The following is a 16,199-nucleotide window of genomic DNA, read 5'->3' on the forward strand; positions in this document are numbered from 1 at the left end:
AGGACAGGCAGGCTTATATAGCTGCCTATGTATATATATATATATATAGTGATATAGGCTGCCCTGCACCCCACCCTTCTCACCTGCTCCTTTGGCCTCCTGCAGGCTGTGTTCCCCTGGGTGCCGGCTGTCACTGCCACCCCTGCAGAAGGCCCTCCTGCTAAGGTCAGTGCCGAGGGGCAGAGTAGGGAGGGAGCACCAAGTCACTGTGCTGGTGTCCGAGGACCTGGTGGGGATCCTCCGTGGGCATCATGAATGGCAGCCCAAGTTTAGGGTAGCACTGGGGCTTAGAAGTGGCAACTGCCTGGCTCAGCCTTTTGCCTGCCTGGCCCTGCCCGCATGGGTGATGGCGTGTACCCTTCACAGCCCGGCTCACACACACTGCGCCCCCGGAGCTTCCCATCCCCCACCAAGTGTCTCTGCTGTACCTCGCTGATGCTGGGCCTGGGCCGACAAGGCCTGGGCTGTGACGGTGAGCATCCCCCACCACACCCCTGCCCCCTGTGTTCCAGCCACATCCCCGCATGTGGCCCTGGCCCACACACCTAGGCTGTTCCCCTTAACCCAGGGTATCTGGTGCCTCCTGGTCTGATTTCCTTCTTTCAGTTTTTTTCCCACTTAGTGAGCAGTTGATGACAGCTCAAGTGCCACTGAGGCCTCCAGGAAATGGGCAGGGAAGGCTCAGATCCTGGCTCAGTCACACCATTTGACTTGTTTGCTTTCCCTACAGCCTGCGGCTTCTTCTGTCACTCAACCTGTGCCCCACAGGCCCCGCTCTGCCCCACACCCCCTGACCACCTTCGTACAGCCCTGGGAGTGCACCCTGAAACAGGCACAGGCACAGCCTATGAGGGCTTCCTGTCTGTGAGTGGGGCTGGGGAGTGAGGAAGGTGGGCGTGGGGGCCAAGGGCCTGGGCAGCCCTCCCATGCCTGCCTCCCCCAGGTGCCACGGCCCTCCGGTGTCCGGCGGGGCTGGCAGCGGGTGTATGCTGCTCTCAGTGATTCGCGCCTACTGCTGTTTGATGCTCCTGACCCTCGGGCCAGCCCAGCTAGCACTGCCCTCCTGCAGGCCTTGGATGTGAGGTGGGTGTGGACAAGGGCATGAGGCAAGTGACCAGTGGGTGAGAGGGACAGCCAGGTACAGTACAACCTCTGACTGTCCCCTGCACCTCTCAGGGATCCCCAGTTCTCTGCCACCCCTGTCTTGGCCTCTGATGTTATTCATGCCCAATCCAGGGACTTACCACGCATCTTTAGGGTAAGTGTTTTGGACAGGACAGACCCAACCATCGTCTGCCTCCCTCTGCCATTCCCACTGCAGCCACTTCATGGCCATGGCTGGGCTACCTTGGCCCAGGCCCTCACCTTCACTTGGATGCCATAGTAGACTTCATCCTGCAGCCACTGTGGACTTGCCAAGGAATCGGGCTGTGTCCTACCTTGTTTGGGGCCCTTGTGTGGCTTCCCAGCACCCTTATGAGACTCCTGACCGAGAATGTGAGGCCCCACAGATCTAGTCCCACAGGCAGCCCCAAGCGCTCCAAGCTGGTCCTCGCTCTGCTCTGGCCACACCTTGCTCCCTCCAGTTCTCAGGGTACCCGGTGGCTATGCACGCCTCCTTCACAGTAGCATACTCTCTTCCCTCTGCACAGAATTGCCAGCCTATGCCAGCCCCGCCTCTCACCTGCACTGACTTTCTCCTGGGTTGAGCAGTTGTCCTTTACCTCTTGGCCTGGGCTGGGAGGCTACTCCACGTTCCCGTTCCTGTCCTTCCCTACTGCAGTGCAGATCACAATGTGCTTGTCTTGAGCGCCCTGTCTGACTTATCCCCTGCTATAGGTCATGCCTAGCACTACACCTGGTGAACATGCACTTAGTGGTAGCAAATGTCCGCTGGTGGAGGGAAGGGAGGAAGGATGGATGGCTTTCAGCCCGCAGCCCTCCAGCATGGGTCCCTGCCCACAGGTGACAGCCTCCCAACTGACTGTGCCGCCTACCATGTGCACCGTGCTGCTGCTGGCAGAGAGCAAGGGGGAGCGTGAGCGCTGGCTGCAGGTCCTAGGGGAGCTGCAGCGGCTGCTGCTGGAGGCACGGCCTCGGCCCCGGCCTGTGTACACACTCAAGGAGGCCTACGACAATGGGCTGCCTCTGCTGCCCCACACTCTGTGTGCTGCTGTCATTGGTGAGCCTTGGGCCGAGGAGTGTCACTGTGAGTGGGCTGGGGGAGAAGTCCAGGCCTTCAGGGAGGGGCTGGCACAGGCACAGTCATAAAAGCCACTGTCAAGGCCAGCTCCCTGCAGCCTCAAGCTGGGGACTCTATCTTGCACACGTATCCTCATGACATATCCCCCCTCTGCAGAGCTGTGTGGAGAGCCAGACGCCGAGGGCCTGGCTTTTCCACGCTGTACCTCTCTGTCTCAGGTTCTGCTTTACCTAAAAGACTCTCATGTGAGTAGAGGGAGCAAAGGCTTTATGAAGAGACAAGCCAGAGGCTCAGTCCTGCTGTCTTACAGCAGCTGGTGACCATGGGGGAGCAGCAGGACCAGCAGGGAGCCTGGGACTCAACAGGGCCCCCATCATTCACAGCTAGGAGAGACAGGAATGAAGCAAACTCTTTAGCTACCCCTGAGCCAGCTCTAGCCCTGCAGTCACTCAGCATGGGAGCCACAAGAGAGACTGTGTAGGTCTCCTGGGAACAGTGTTGTCTATTGAGTAAGGAGCTGAACTTTGCGCTCGCCTTACGCTAGTTCATCTCTCTCACTGCAGCTTTGCCCTCAGTTTACATAAAGGGAAACTGAGGCATTAGGTAATGACATGCGATACCTGGAATCCCAGGGTGGAGATGGTAGGCCTCTCACCCTGACCTCTGCCACTGAGGACCTTCCCCATTAGACTTGTCCACATGAAAGAAGGGCCCAGTGACAGGGGACACTGTACAGGATCCCTATCCCCATGGCCTCAAAGGCACAGGCCAGGCATGATGGCGCACGCCTGTAATCCCAGCACTTGGGAGGCTGAGGCAAGAAGATGGCCATGAGTTCAGAGCTAGCTTGGGCGACATAGTAAGTTCAAGGGCAGCATGGACTATGTAACGTGACTCTGTCTCAAAAAGCAAGCACAAAGCTGGACATGGTTGTATGTACCTATAATCCCAGCACTGGACAGACTGAGGAAGGAGACTCACTGTGAGTGTGAGGCCAGACTGGGCTACATAGTTCAAGTCTGAACTATATATCTCTGTCTCAAAAAAAAAAAAAAGAGTCAGGCTCAACAAGGGCAGGGGGATACCGGGCTTGGCCTTTGACCCTCGACTTTTTTTAACCCCTGACTCATGACCTTCTACCTCTCCTACCTACTACCAGACCAGGAGCGGCTTGCCCTGGGCACCGAGGAAGGGCTGTTTGTGATCCACCTGCACAGCAATGGTACAGGCAAGGCTGGGGGGGTGAGCATGGGTAGGGGTCAGCTCCAGTGGATAGAGGAGGATGGGGACTGGGTAGGTTATCACCTACCTGTTCCTCTCTCCTTTCACCCCTGCAGACATCTTCCAGGTGGGGGAGTGCCGCCGAGTGCAACAGCTGGCCCTGAGTCCCTCTGCAGGCCTGCTGGTTGTGTTGTGCGGCCGTGGCCCTAGTGTGCGCCTCTTCGCCTTAACTGAGCTGGAAAGCACCGAGGTGGCGGGTGCCAAGATCCCTGAGTCTCGAGGCTGCCAGGTGCTGGCAGCTGGGCGCATCCTGCAGGCTCGAACCCCCGTGCTCTGTGTGGCTGTCAAACGCCAGGTTCTCTGCTACCAGCTGGGCCCGGGACCAGGGCCCTGGCAGCGCCGTATCCGGGAGCTGCAGGCACCCGCACCTGTGCAGAGCCTGGGGCTGCTGGGTGACCGCCTGTGTGTGGGTGCCGCTGGTGCCTTTGCTCTCTACCCACTGCTCAATGAGGCTGCACCCTTAGCACTGGGGGCTGGCCTAGTACCTGAGGAGCTGCCACCGTCCCGAGGGGGCCTGGGTGAGGCACTGGGTGCTGTGGAACTCAGCCTCAATGAGCTCCTACTGCTGTTCACCACTGCCGGTGTCTACGTGGATGGCGCCGGCCGCAAGTCACGCAGCCATGAGCTGTTGTGGCCAGTGGCACCCATAGGCTGGGGTAAGGCTGGTGGAGGGCCTGGCTGGGTGGGGCCAGGCACCTGTAGTGTGTCAGAGGAAGCCCAGGTTCTGCCCAAACCTTAGAGCTTGGTACCTCCTGTTCTGCCAGTGGCTTGCCAGGGACCTTCCTCTCCTGTGCCTTTGCTTCTGTTCTCCCCCTGCCTGAGCTGCCCTCCTTTGTCCTGTATCTGGCCAGTTCTTAACAAGTTCATCTCCCGTGGTAGTGCAGGCCGTAGAGCTAGAAGGCACTCCTGATTGTTATCACCATTAATACCCTTGTGGTCCCTGCCCTACCAGCCCCCGCTACTGGTCCTTTGCTTCTCTTTGCCTCCCCATTTCTCTGTTCAGACCTCTGTCTTGGCTCTTGTCACCCACTTCATGGCTGACTTGGTGCACTGGGGGCCTGTAGAATGGGTTGGGGCTGGTTTCTTTTTCCACATCTTACACCAAGCCCAGACACACACATGATAAATGAATGAGTGGGGCAGTGGGTTAGTCTGGTAACTGGTGTGATGGGGTTAGGGCTACACGACAGGGACAGAGCTTCCTTCAGGAGCAGTGATTCTTCTGGGGTAGGGCCTGGATTTGGTGTAGCATTGCAGGTGTTGGATCCAGACTGCCGGGGTCAAGTCCCATCTGTCCCTCACCAGCTGGGTGACTAGGCCATTGCTTGGCTCTGGGGTCTCCATTCCAGCCTCTGTAAATTAGGGGTAACTACCTGTTCAGAGTTGTGGGACAATTAAGGGAAAACAAATACGCCAAGCGTTTGGCACTGTGTGCACGTGTGGCTAGTACACACTGTCGTTAGCTCATTATTATGCAGTTGGGTGGACCTGCTGGGAGAGTCTGCAGAGAAAAGGCTTTGGTGTGGGCGCCTCAGAGAGGTGCCTCCCTTGCCTGGGGCTGCACAATACAGCAGTTTCCCCCCGGCAGGTTACACAGCCCCCTACCTGACAGTGTTCTGCGAGAACTCCATCGACGTGTTTGATGTGAGGAGAGCAGAATGGGTGCAGACTGTGCCACTGAAGAAGGTGAAGGCCTCCCCAGACCCCCCGGGGGCCACACTGGGGTGGGCTTGGGCAGCATGGCCTCACCTCTGTGCCTGCTGCCTCAGGTGCGGCCTCTGAATGCAGAGGGCTCCCTGTTTCTCTATGGCACGGAGAAGGTCCGCCTGACCTACCTCAGGAACCTGCTGGCAGGTGAGGGAACGCGTGTGCTTAGATGTGTTTGTATATTTGTGGGCGATCACCTGCACGCATGTGGGTGTGTGACCCTGAGGGCCAGCTTGTCGGCTCTGTGGACTTGTGGTCACCCCCAGCTCTCTGTTTCTTCTGTAGAAAAGGACGAGTTCAATATCCCCGACCTCACTGACAACAGCCGGCGCCAGCTGTTTCGCACCAAAAGCAAGCGCCGGTTCTTCTTCCGCGTATCAGACGAGCAGCGGACTCAGCAGCGCCGGTGAGCATGCGCAGTGCCGCAGCTAGGGCTGGGCGGAGCCTTCCACCCAAAGTTGAGGACATCTTCCGACAGGGGTCAGGGAGGCCTCACCCTTGTTGCCCTCCTCCTAATACCCACTCTGCCCGCAGGGAGATGCTGAAGGACCCCTTTGTGCGCTCCAAGCTTATCTCACCGCCCACCAACTTCAACCATCTGGTGCATGTGGGCCCTAACGATGGGCGGCCGAGCGCCAGGGTGAGTCCTTCAGAACCAATCATGTCGTTGGTGCGCACAAGCCAATCAATCACAAGTTCCCTGTGGCTCGCTCTCGAGCCAGTCACCGGCCTCTGGTTGTCTGGCTGCTGAGGCCTGTGGCCCATCCCTCTGATAAACTTCCCTTGACCTGTTCTGTTGTGTTTCCCAGTCCCAGACCCTGTGCACTGTCCCCTAACAGGCTCCGGAAGAGAAGGGCCGAGGTGCCCGTGGCTCTGGCCCACAGCGGCCCCACAGCTTCTCGGAGGCGTCGCGGCTCTCGGCATCCATGGGCAGCGGTAGCCTCCCTAAAGACGCAGACTCGAGTAAGAGCACAGCCTCGTGGAATCCACTCCCCACCCCAAGTTCCCACCCACTTCGGATCCCTGAAAAGTGACCTAAGCATTTTGCTCTGCCATCCCGCTCTTGCAGCAGTGAAGAGGAAACCTTGGACATCTCTGTCCAGCGAATCAGTGTCCTGTCCCCAGGGGTCTCTGAGCCCTGCAGCCTCGCTGATAAAGGTAAGCCCGTGGGAGGGGCTCTGCCCCCACTCATCCCCAGGCCAGGCGGTTCTCTCTGGCGCTGAGGCTGGAGAACAAGCTGAGCCCACCCTGCCCTCTACACAGTCTACCTCACCCCTAGCAGGTAGGTGAGCCGCGTGGGACTCTTAGTTCCGACTATTCTAGAACTGATCTAGCCTATAAAATGAGATGGTGATACAGGGGAAGGCTCTGAACAGTGTGTGGCTCGCGGGAGCAGTGCCCCCAGGGAGGAGCTCTAGGAAATGTCCTCAGCCTGATTCAGTGCTGGGGCTGGAACCCAGGGTCCTTGAGAAGGCTAGGCAAGTGCTCTGCTGCTGAGCTACACCCCCACCCCTAGGATTCTTTTTTATTTTTATTTATTTATTTATTTATTTGGCACTGGGGATCGAACTCATGACCTTTGGCTTGCAGAGCAGGCACGGTGCCACTGAACTAAATCCCCAGCCCCATTAGGATTCTTTTGGTTTTTTGGGTTTTTTTTGAGACAGGGTCTCACTATGTAGTTGAGACTGACCTGAAACTCATTATGTAGCCCAGGCTGGTCTCGAACTCACAGTGATCCTCCTGCCTCAGCCTCCCAAGTGCTAGGATTATAGGCATGCACCACCTGTGCCCAGCCCTAGGATTCTTTATTTGTTTTGTTTGTTTGTTTGTTTGTTTGTTTTTTGGCTTTTTGAGACAGGGTCTCACTGTGTAGTTGAGACTGACCTGGAATTTACTGTGTAGCCCAGGCTGGTCTCGAACTCACAGCAATCCTCCTGCCTCAGCCTCCCAAGTGCTAGGATTACAGGCGTGCACCACCACGCCCAGCCCTAGGATTCTTTAAATAGAGGCCCAGCCAGTGGATCGGAAGTGCTGTCAGGATGGAGCCATCCCTTGTGCTGGGGAAGGGGAAGGCCTGAATATAGCTGAGAGTATAGCAAGACTTGAGTGTATGGAGTCCCCACTTACCCTCCAGCCAAGTCCCCAGCTGCCCCCAGCACAAACCCAGAATCCCCTCCTTCCAATGCCCTTCTCCATTCTCAACCTGATTAGCCCCAGGCTGCCTGCCTGCCACCATCACCTTCAAAGACGTGTTCCTGGCCACCTCTTGGGCTGGTCACCGCCACCCCATCCCACCACCTCTTCCTGTGTCTGTCTCCTGCTGTGCCATGGTTTTCCGGGTGTTTGTCCTCTTTACTTACCTGTGGGCTCCTTGAGGGAGGGCGTCAGCTTTCATTCTGACCAGAGGAAAGCTTGCTTGTTAACTGAATCCGGAAGGGAGTGAGCGAGCAGGGCCGTGGGTTCGCAGTTCAGTAGGCATTCGTTCTGCAGGGACCCAGACCCCGCGACATGGGATGCTTCCTCCAGGGCCTGGGTCTCAGGAAGGGATCTGGGTGGCACTGGCCTGGTGAGGGTAGAGTCCTCCTCCTCTTCCTACCTGATTTTTTCTCCTCTCCCTTACAGGTCTCAGAGCGGCCCCGGAGCCTTCCCCCAGCCCCTGAGTCAGAGAGCTCCCCGTGACATCCACTGGCAGACCCCACTCCATACCAGGACAGAAAGACATGAGGGAGCAAAGAGCTTGAGGAAAGTCATTTCCCGGCTGGCCCGGGACACATGGAGACTCAGACTCAGGGAGGGCCTGAGGGGGCGCTTTCCAGGAGGAGGGTCCTGTCTCCCATCTTTATCCCCGCTTTCCCTCGGCTCCTGCCCTAGCCTGTGCTGGCCACTAGGGATAGAATGGCCCTGGTGCCCAGGGGTAATTGTGCCAAAGCTCTTCATTCAAGTGCCAAGCCCTGGGAAGCTTGTAGGCATTAGGATGAGGGGCAGAAGAGGACAGGGTCCCTGGAGCAGCTAGGAGTCTTGTCCGCACACTGTCCAGCCTCTGGCAGAGGCCGGGATGGGCATGTCAGGGTATCTGCTGAAGGTTGGGGTGGGAAAGACAGGTACTTTTTTTTTTTTTTTTTTTTTTTTTTTTTTTTTTTTTTTTTTTTTTTTTTTTTTTGAGGAAAGAGGTTCTGATTCAGAGGAAAGGACAAAAAAGGAGGAGGAAGGATGTCGGTGAAGGAGGAGGCAAGAGAGGCAGAGTGGAGAAGGTGATAGTAATGGGAAGGAGAGAAAAGCCTTCCAGGGGAGGGGCACACAGAGGATCAGTGAAGAGAAGAGGGAGAGACAAGAGCAGGGGAGGAAAGAGCTGGGGAGAGAACCGACCTAGGGGTCCTTTCTCTGGAGTGGTCTTGGTGGGATTGGGAAGAGGACCGATGTCAGCTTGTCTGTCCAGGGGGAGACAGCTCCCAGGCAGGGATGGGAAGGGAAGGGTATTTATAGGGGCTTCTTGGTGGGAGACGGACACCCGGCAGGGCCACCGAAGGGTCTCCAGGCACTCTTTGGCCCTTCCCAGAAAGGAGGATCGTTTTTCTTGAAGCTTCAACCAACTATGTATTAGGGGAATATAGGGGACATTTTATTATCAATCACAGTCATTATTGTTATATTGCTATTTTTATTAAACCTGTCCCTACCGAAGTGTGGGGGACAAAATAAGTATTTATCTCCTCAAATGCCACTTTCCCAAAAGGGATAGACCAGGATGCTCTGTGAAGCAGCAAGAAACCAATAAAGACAACTTTGAAGAAGTTGCTGGTCTTCCCATCTGGGTCTGTCCTCTCGCGTGCGGCTCCGTGAAGGGTACTGCAGTTAGACTGGGACAGCTTCTTCGCATTTTTAGGAATCAGGTGACACACAAGTGCTGTGAGTCAGGAAGTTTAGTGATGAAGACACAGTTTACAAAGTATTAAGGGAGCCCACCAGGAAGCAGTGATGCCCCAGAGCACAACAGGGGAGCAGGAAGGCAGAGTGGGGCAAGAGCTGAGGCTTGAGGGAGGAGAACTTGGCTGTGGCAGAGCAGGCAGGTGGCGCCCCAGCAGTACATCCCCTCCTCGCCGCACACTTCCTCCCCTCTCCCTGTCCATCTCTGCAAGCCCATCCCAGCAGCCCCAGGCCTCAGGAGCCGTTACTGCAGATGATGGAGGGTCGGTGGCCTCGGGTATGGGGGGTAGGGGTGGATTTGGAGGCCCACCCGGGGCATCTGGCCTCTACTGCTCACCCAGGTGAAGGTTTCTGAGAAGAGGGAGGGTGAGGGTAGAGGTAGGGCCTGGGAGGGATCTCACACGTGCTTAGCCGCACCGACCCAAGATTCAAAGCTGGGCCGAATGGGGAAGGAGAGGGTAAGGCCTGAGCTCTAAAATGAGGACAGGCCTTGGGGGCTTGATGGCTGTGCCCTAAGGCTCAGGACAGGGCCTAAAGCTAAGGGAAGACCTAGGGTGCCACCATCTGGTTAGAGGTGGGGCTTGGAGGTTAACCCTGAAATACTATGGCCTGGAGAGGAACCCAGGCTGGAAGTGTCAGACCATCTAGATTCTAGAGTAGCTGTGCTGTCACGGGCAAGTTGCCTGGCCTTTTGGTGAGGTGAAGATGGGCAACATATGCCAGTTGTGATAGTGCACACCCATAACCCCAGCACTCTGGAGGCTGAGGCGGGAGGATTGCTGTGAGTTCAAGGCCAGCCTGGGCTACATAGCAAGACCCTGTCTCAAAAAAACAACAATCAAAACAAAAAAGGTAGGGAATAGTGGGAATGTGTTAGGCGATTGGAGTGCTACCCCTAGAAGGGATTGAGGAAGTTCTTGTAAGAGGGAACTATGAAAGAGCCCCTTCCTGAGCTCTGGCTTTTCTCACCATCTGAACTCCCTTTACTCTGCTCCCACCACGATACCATCTGCCAGGATGTCACGTAGCCAAAGAGGAGCTTGCCAGAGATGGCAACGTGCTGCTTGGTCTTTTGGCCTCCAAATATAGCTAAATAAACTTAATTTCTTTACACAGTAGCCAGCTTCAGGTAAGTCATCATAGTAACAAAAAACAGATTCCTACGCCATTTGGAAACAACTTGTAGACACCCTGAACTACACACCTAAATACTTCAGCAGGCATCTCTTACAAATAAGGAGCCATCTGGGCTGGCAATTTAGCTTCACTGACAGTGGTTCTGGCCCCTGCCTTGAAAGTGCAAGGACTGGAGTTTGATTCCCGGTACCAAAAAAAAAAAAAAAAGCCATCAGCCAGGCATGGTGGTACATGCCTGTATCCCTACCTGCTGTGAGGCTTAAGGCAGGAGGGTCTCAAGTTCAAAGCATCTTTTCAAGACACTGTCAAAAAGTAAAATATAGAGGCAGGTGTGGTGGCACTTTTCTGTAATCCCAGCACTCAGGAGGCTGAGGCAGGAGGATCACCTTGAGTTTGAGGCCAGCCTGGGCTACATAGTGAGTTCTGGGCCAGCTTGAATTAAAGGGAGATGTGCCTCAAAATAAATAAATTAATTAAATAAGATAAAGATGAAATAAATAAATAAAATATAAAAAAGGTCTGCCCAGCATGGCAGTAGATGCCAGGACTTTGGAGGCTGAGGCAGGATGATTGCTGTGAGTTTGGGGCCAGCCTGGACTATATAGTGAGTTTAAGGTCAGCTTGAACTATACAGTGAGACCCTGTCTCAAAAAAACAAAAAATAAGAGCTGGGGATTTAGCTCAGTGGCACCACGCCTGCCTCTCAAGCTCAGTGTCCCAAGTTCAATCCCCAGTATCAAAATAATAATAATAATAATAATTGATTAAATATAATTTTTAAATGGCTGGGAATGTAGCTCAGCAAAGCTCCTGGGTTCAATCTATGGTACTGCCAAAGGGGGTGGGGAATTCGGACATATATACAGTAAGAAGGCCATGAGAGGGCTGGGGATTGGGCTCAGTGGTTACGCTGCCTGCCTTGCAAGTGCCAAGGGCCCCAGTTTGATCTCCAGTACCAGGAAAAAAAAAAGGCCATGAGACAATAAAGACAGAGATCAAGGTGATGTTTCAATAAGCTAAGGCAGTGATGGTGAAACTTTTAGAGACCAAGTGCCCAAACTGCAACCCAAAACCCACTTATTTATCCCAAAGTGCCAACACTGCAATTAAACTTGAATGCTTAGCTGTTGCAGCAATGCTGGGGGACTTGGCTTACAGACCAACAACAGACAAGCAAAGCATTTATTGCTATCTATTAGATGTACGCAGAGATAACACTCAGGGAATTTGCATCCGTACGTGATATATCCTGCCCCTTTCCTTTTTCCCTTTCCCTTTCCCCTCAACCCCCCACTCCTCCCTATACACAAAAGCTTTGTTTCCATTTTTCCTTCTATTTTCACGTCACTTCCTTTCTTTCCCCCTCCCCTCTCCCTTGTTCCCCTTCCCATTTGAACATTCTCTTCCCACTTCACAATAGTTAGCAGTCCAGCATTTTTTCCCCATTTTTCTTTTTGGTACCAGAAATCAAGCTCAGGGCCTCAAGCTTGCCAGGCAGGCACTGTGCAGCTAAGCTACATCCCTGGCCCATACACTATTTTATCCCATTGTTTTTTTGGGGGAATTGAACTCGGTACCTTATTATTATGAGGCAGGTGGTGGCACCGCTGAGTTAAATCCCCAGCCCCTATCCCTTCTTTGCTTTTCTATTTTTTTCCTTAACAATGAAATTACAGAGAGATGACTGGGGATTTAGCTCAGTGGTGTCTTGCCTGCCTGGCAAGTACAAGGCCCTGAGTTCGATTCTGGTACCAAAAAAAGATGAAATTACAGGGAGAAGTAGGGGCAGGGATTAAACATGAGCACAACATTTATATGTTTTAATATATTTATATATAATTGAAAATGATAGATTTTACATATAGTACTGATATACATATATATACATACATATGTATATCAATTCCCCAAAATGAATGTGAATATTGCAAAATACCAATTAAAAAGAGTATAAAAAATCTTTAAAAGCCAGGCGTGGTGGTGCACACCTGTAATCCCAGCACTCAGGAGGCTGAGGCAGGAGGATCACTGTGAGTTCGAGACCAGCCTGGGCTACGTAGTGAGCTCCAGGTCAGTCTCAGCTACATAGTGAGACCCTATCTCAAAAAAAAAAACAAAAACCAAACCAAACAAACAAACAAAACCTCTGAGAGCCAGGCACGGCAGTGCACACCTGTAATTCCAGAATTTGGGAAGCTGAGGTAAGAAGATCACTGAGTTTGACCCCATCCTGGTATACACAGTGAATTCAAGACCAGCCTGAACTACACAGCAAGACCCTATCTCTAAATACATAAGTAAATGAACAAAGGACACAGTGAGACCCTGTCTCAAACAAAACGATACCCAGTGAAATCACATCTGGGTACGGTGACACACTCCTGTAATGTGAACACTTGGCAGGCTGAGGCAAGATGGCAAGTTCAAGGCCAGCCTGGGATGTAGAGCTAGTTGGAGGCCAGCATAAACTACAAAGTGAGACACTGCCTCACACCATCCCTGCCAAAATGAAATTACACACTAATTTATTGCGTCTACTATCATCCTACCTCATGATAATATAAACCCAATGAGAGCAGCAGTCTTAACAAAACTAATCTTCCAGGCTTGGTGGCAATACTTGTAATTCCAGGACTCTGGGAGGGCTGAGGCAGGCAGGAGGATCATAAGTTTGAGCCCAGCCTGGGCAACTTAGTGAGACTCTGTTTCGAAATGTAAAAAATCAAAGCCATGTGTGGTATTGAGCACCTGTGATCTCAGCACTTGGGTGGCTGAGGCGGGAGGATTGCCATGAATTTGAGGCCAGCCTCAATGACACAGTAAGTTTAAGCCCAACCTCAACTACATAGTGAGACCCTGTCTCAAAGAAGCAAAAAACAAACTGAAAAATGTTTTTAAAGTCGGGGGGGAACCTCAGTACAAAGGCCCTGAGTTCATTCCCAGTACCACAAAACTTTTTTAAAAACAGTATAACTAAAGAACAGTTATTTATTTCTCACTAAGACTCTTTCTTGAGGACATAACTAAACTGTGTCATCACCCCACACCCCATTTGCAAAAGATTAGTACAGTGAATGTTACAAAGCAGATATGAACCGACATTGACTTGCCTCTGAATCATCATAAAAATGTTTAAGTAAAAAAAAAAAAATGATAAAAAGGGACCAATAGAGGTTTTGGATTGAAAAGCTCCTCACATCTCATATGTCATCTAATACATTTAATCCTGGCCAGAGTGTAACAAAATGGAAACAGTATTCCTATCATACGAAACTCCCACTACAGCATGCTGTACACACCTGTGTTCCAAGCTCAGCCCCGGCCCCACAATACTTTCAATTCAATGATTTTCCAGCCTGTTGGGCCTGCCTATGAAGGAGCACATAAACCGTCTCTTTTTTTAAAAAAAAATATTTATTTATTTTTAGAGGGGAAGGGGTTTATTTGGCTTACAGTTTGTAGACATTTTGGTCCTTAATCAGCCAGATCCAGGTCCAAGGCAGAACAGAAACAACGAGGCACACACAAGGCAGCAAAAGTAACGAGAGAATTAACAGAATTAACTCTGTGCCCTTGTATTTTATTCAGACTACTTAGGGCGGGCAGCACTCACACCCTTGATCCTAGGGTCCTTGAGGCTAAAACTGCATCATGAAGCAATTCCAGCTTCACACACATAGATCTCCTCTTTGTTATAAGGCTGGTATGTCTGAGAGTCAGCTCACAACTGAGGTAGACAAGACAACCGAGATCTGCGATCATCAATAAAACCAACTGATGGATATCACATGTGATAGAGGTGCTGTTGGGGTTCGTTCTCTTCAGAGGTTCTTCATACATTTTACAAACGCCTTCCATGCATTTGTTAACAGATTCACAGTCATTGGAAGTTCTGCACCAGCAAGATAGTGTAAGTCCTCACACCAAACTTTTTGCTGCAGCCACTGCTGATTCCACAAGCCATACAGAAGCTCAGCCACAACACTGCCAGCAGCCAAAATAAATTTAAAATTTCAAAAGTAGTACAAAGTTCCCACATACAATTTCCCTACTTCCCCTAATATTTTGTTTTGGTTTTGGTATCAAGGATCAAACTCAGGACCTTTTGCTCGAAAGGCAGGCTCAGCACCACTGAGCTAAATCCCCGGCCCAATAGTTTTTATTAATTAGTTCTGATAAATGAACTACAGTGGGTAAGATGTTAACATTAAGGGAAGTAGGGCTGGGGATTTAGCTCAGTGGTGCCATGCCTGTCTCTCAAACGCAAAGCCCTGAGTTTGATCCCCATACCAAAAACAAAAACAAAAAAAAAAATTATTAACCAAGCATCAGATTTATTTGGTTGGTTTTTTTTTGTTTGTTTGTTTGTTTGTTTTTTTTTTGGTACAGGGGATTGAACTTGGGTCCTTGCACTTGCAAGGTAGGCTACCGAACCGCTGAGCTAAATCCCCGGCCCCACAACAGATTTATTTGAATTTCACTCACAAGGCTCCAAGCACTTACAACTTAACTGATTTTAAAATAAATCCAGTGCTGCTGAGGCCTCTCAGTCCTGGGCCAACTGTGATAGTTGGTCACCCAATTCAACTCGTTTGTCACAGATGTTCAGATTCAGTCTGAAACACCACATTGCAGTTAGTAATCCTGTCACTTTAGCTTCTAATTTACAACATTTTGAGTCTTTCCTTGACTTTTATAATGTTGATACTTTTTTTGTTTGTTTGGTTGGTTTTTGTTTTAAGACAAGGCCTCACTATGCAGTATAGGCTGGTTTTGAATTCTCAATTTTCCTGCCCAGCCTCCAGAATAGCTGAGATTACAGGTGTGTGCCATCACACTCAGTTGAGTCACAGATTTTAACAACAACAACAACAACAACAAAAAAAAAAACTACAGAAAACAAGGCAGAAATTTAATAATTTTATTAATTGTCCTTATACACGGTGCTCAGAATGAGTGCCTGGCTTATTGTAAGCACAAGAAACAATCTGTTTAGTGCATAAACAAATGAATGTTAATATAAATGCCACCCTACCTTACATATTGTTCTGGAGCTCTTTTCCTTTAACAATATGCCCTGAAGATCCATTTCAGAATGTACAAAACTATGCATTTAACTCTTTTTAACCTTTATCCAATCACAAACAATAGTAGTGACTCTTTCAATGGTCCTCTTCGAGTTTTAGAGTTTAAAAAGATTTTGCCATACCGGGAATCAATTCAGGACCTTGAGGTTATTTATTTACTTATTTAGATACCGGGGATCGAACTCGGGTCCTTATGCTTGCGAGGCAGGCAGCAGAACCATCAAGCTAAATCCCCAGCCCAGGACCTTGAGTTTATGAGGCAGGCGCCGCGCCACTGAGCTAAATCCCCGACCCAAATTTTAGATTTCTTACCAGTGGAGTCGGGGAAGAGTTGCTAGTCACATATTAAGCGCGTTTAAAGGTTAAAGGGTACTTATAAATATTCAAGTATAGCAGCTCAAAACATTTACACTCTGATAGGTGCTTGAGACAGGGTCTCCTGTTATGTTGTTCACTCTAACCTTGAACTCACTATGTAGTTTTGGCTGGCCTCGAACTCGTGGTGATCCTCCTGACTCAGCCTCTCCAGTGCTGGGATTACAGACGTGTGCCACCAATCCTGGCACTAGCAGGGTTTAAAAGTACCCGTTCTCTACACATGCTAATGGTGACAAGTAATCTTCCAGAAGGTTAGTGACCACCTGTGTGCGCCCAGTTATTCTTCGGAATACAACCCCAGAACACACCGCGGGCCCTCTAGGAACGACCAATCCTTGGGGACTTGGGGAAAGAGCGCGGCTTCCCCTCTTACTTGTCTCGCGGGCGTCCGATTTAGCAGGACTAACTCTCCCATCAGCCACCGCGGGCGCTGTCATTTCAGGATTCGGCAGAGGCGGGGCCGGCGCTGGACTCCACTT

General features: G+C 51.4%; 1 protein-coding gene across 2 annotated transcripts in view; it reads left to right on the top strand.

The window, feature by feature from the left end:
• The window catches only part of Cdc42bpg (CDC42 binding protein kinase gamma), an 18,815-nt gene extending 10,494 nt beyond the window's left edge, over positions 1–8,321 (top strand). The window contains exons 23-37 of one of the 2 annotated variants that reach the window (XM_010636035.3): positions 106–165; positions 367–472; positions 731–864; positions 944–1,083; positions 1,177–1,258; positions 1,966–2,182; positions 3,363–3,425; positions 3,541–4,140; positions 5,073–5,170; positions 5,254–5,338; positions 5,477–5,597; positions 5,726–5,831; positions 6,031–6,154; positions 6,261–6,349; positions 7,817–8,321. In XM_010636035.3, coding sequence (XP_010634337.1) covers positions 106–165; positions 367–472; positions 731–864; positions 944–1,083; positions 1,177–1,258; positions 1,966–2,182; positions 3,363–3,425; positions 3,541–4,140; positions 5,073–5,170; positions 5,254–5,338; positions 5,477–5,597; positions 5,726–5,831; positions 6,031–6,154; positions 6,261–6,349; positions 7,817–7,873 — 2,082 coding nt within the window. In that variant the 3' untranslated portion in view covers positions 7,874–8,321. The remainder of the gene's footprint in view (positions 1–105; positions 166–366; positions 473–730; positions 865–943; positions 1,084–1,176; positions 1,259–1,965; positions 2,183–3,362; positions 3,426–3,540; positions 4,141–5,072; positions 5,171–5,253; positions 5,339–5,476; positions 5,598–5,725; positions 5,832–6,030; positions 6,155–6,260; positions 6,350–7,816) is intronic. The other variant, XM_010636036.3, reaches the window with a different exon arrangement.
• Positions 8,322–16,199: the final 7,878 nt, after the last annotated feature.

This window comes from Fukomys damarensis, unplaced genomic scaffold (assembly GCF_012274545.1).
Source record: "Fukomys damarensis isolate Sample0158 unplaced genomic scaffold, DMR_v1.0_HiC HiC_scaffold_27, whole genome shotgun sequence".
NCBI classification, from domain to species: Eukaryota; Metazoa; Chordata; class Mammalia; order Rodentia; family Bathyergidae; genus Fukomys; species Fukomys damarensis.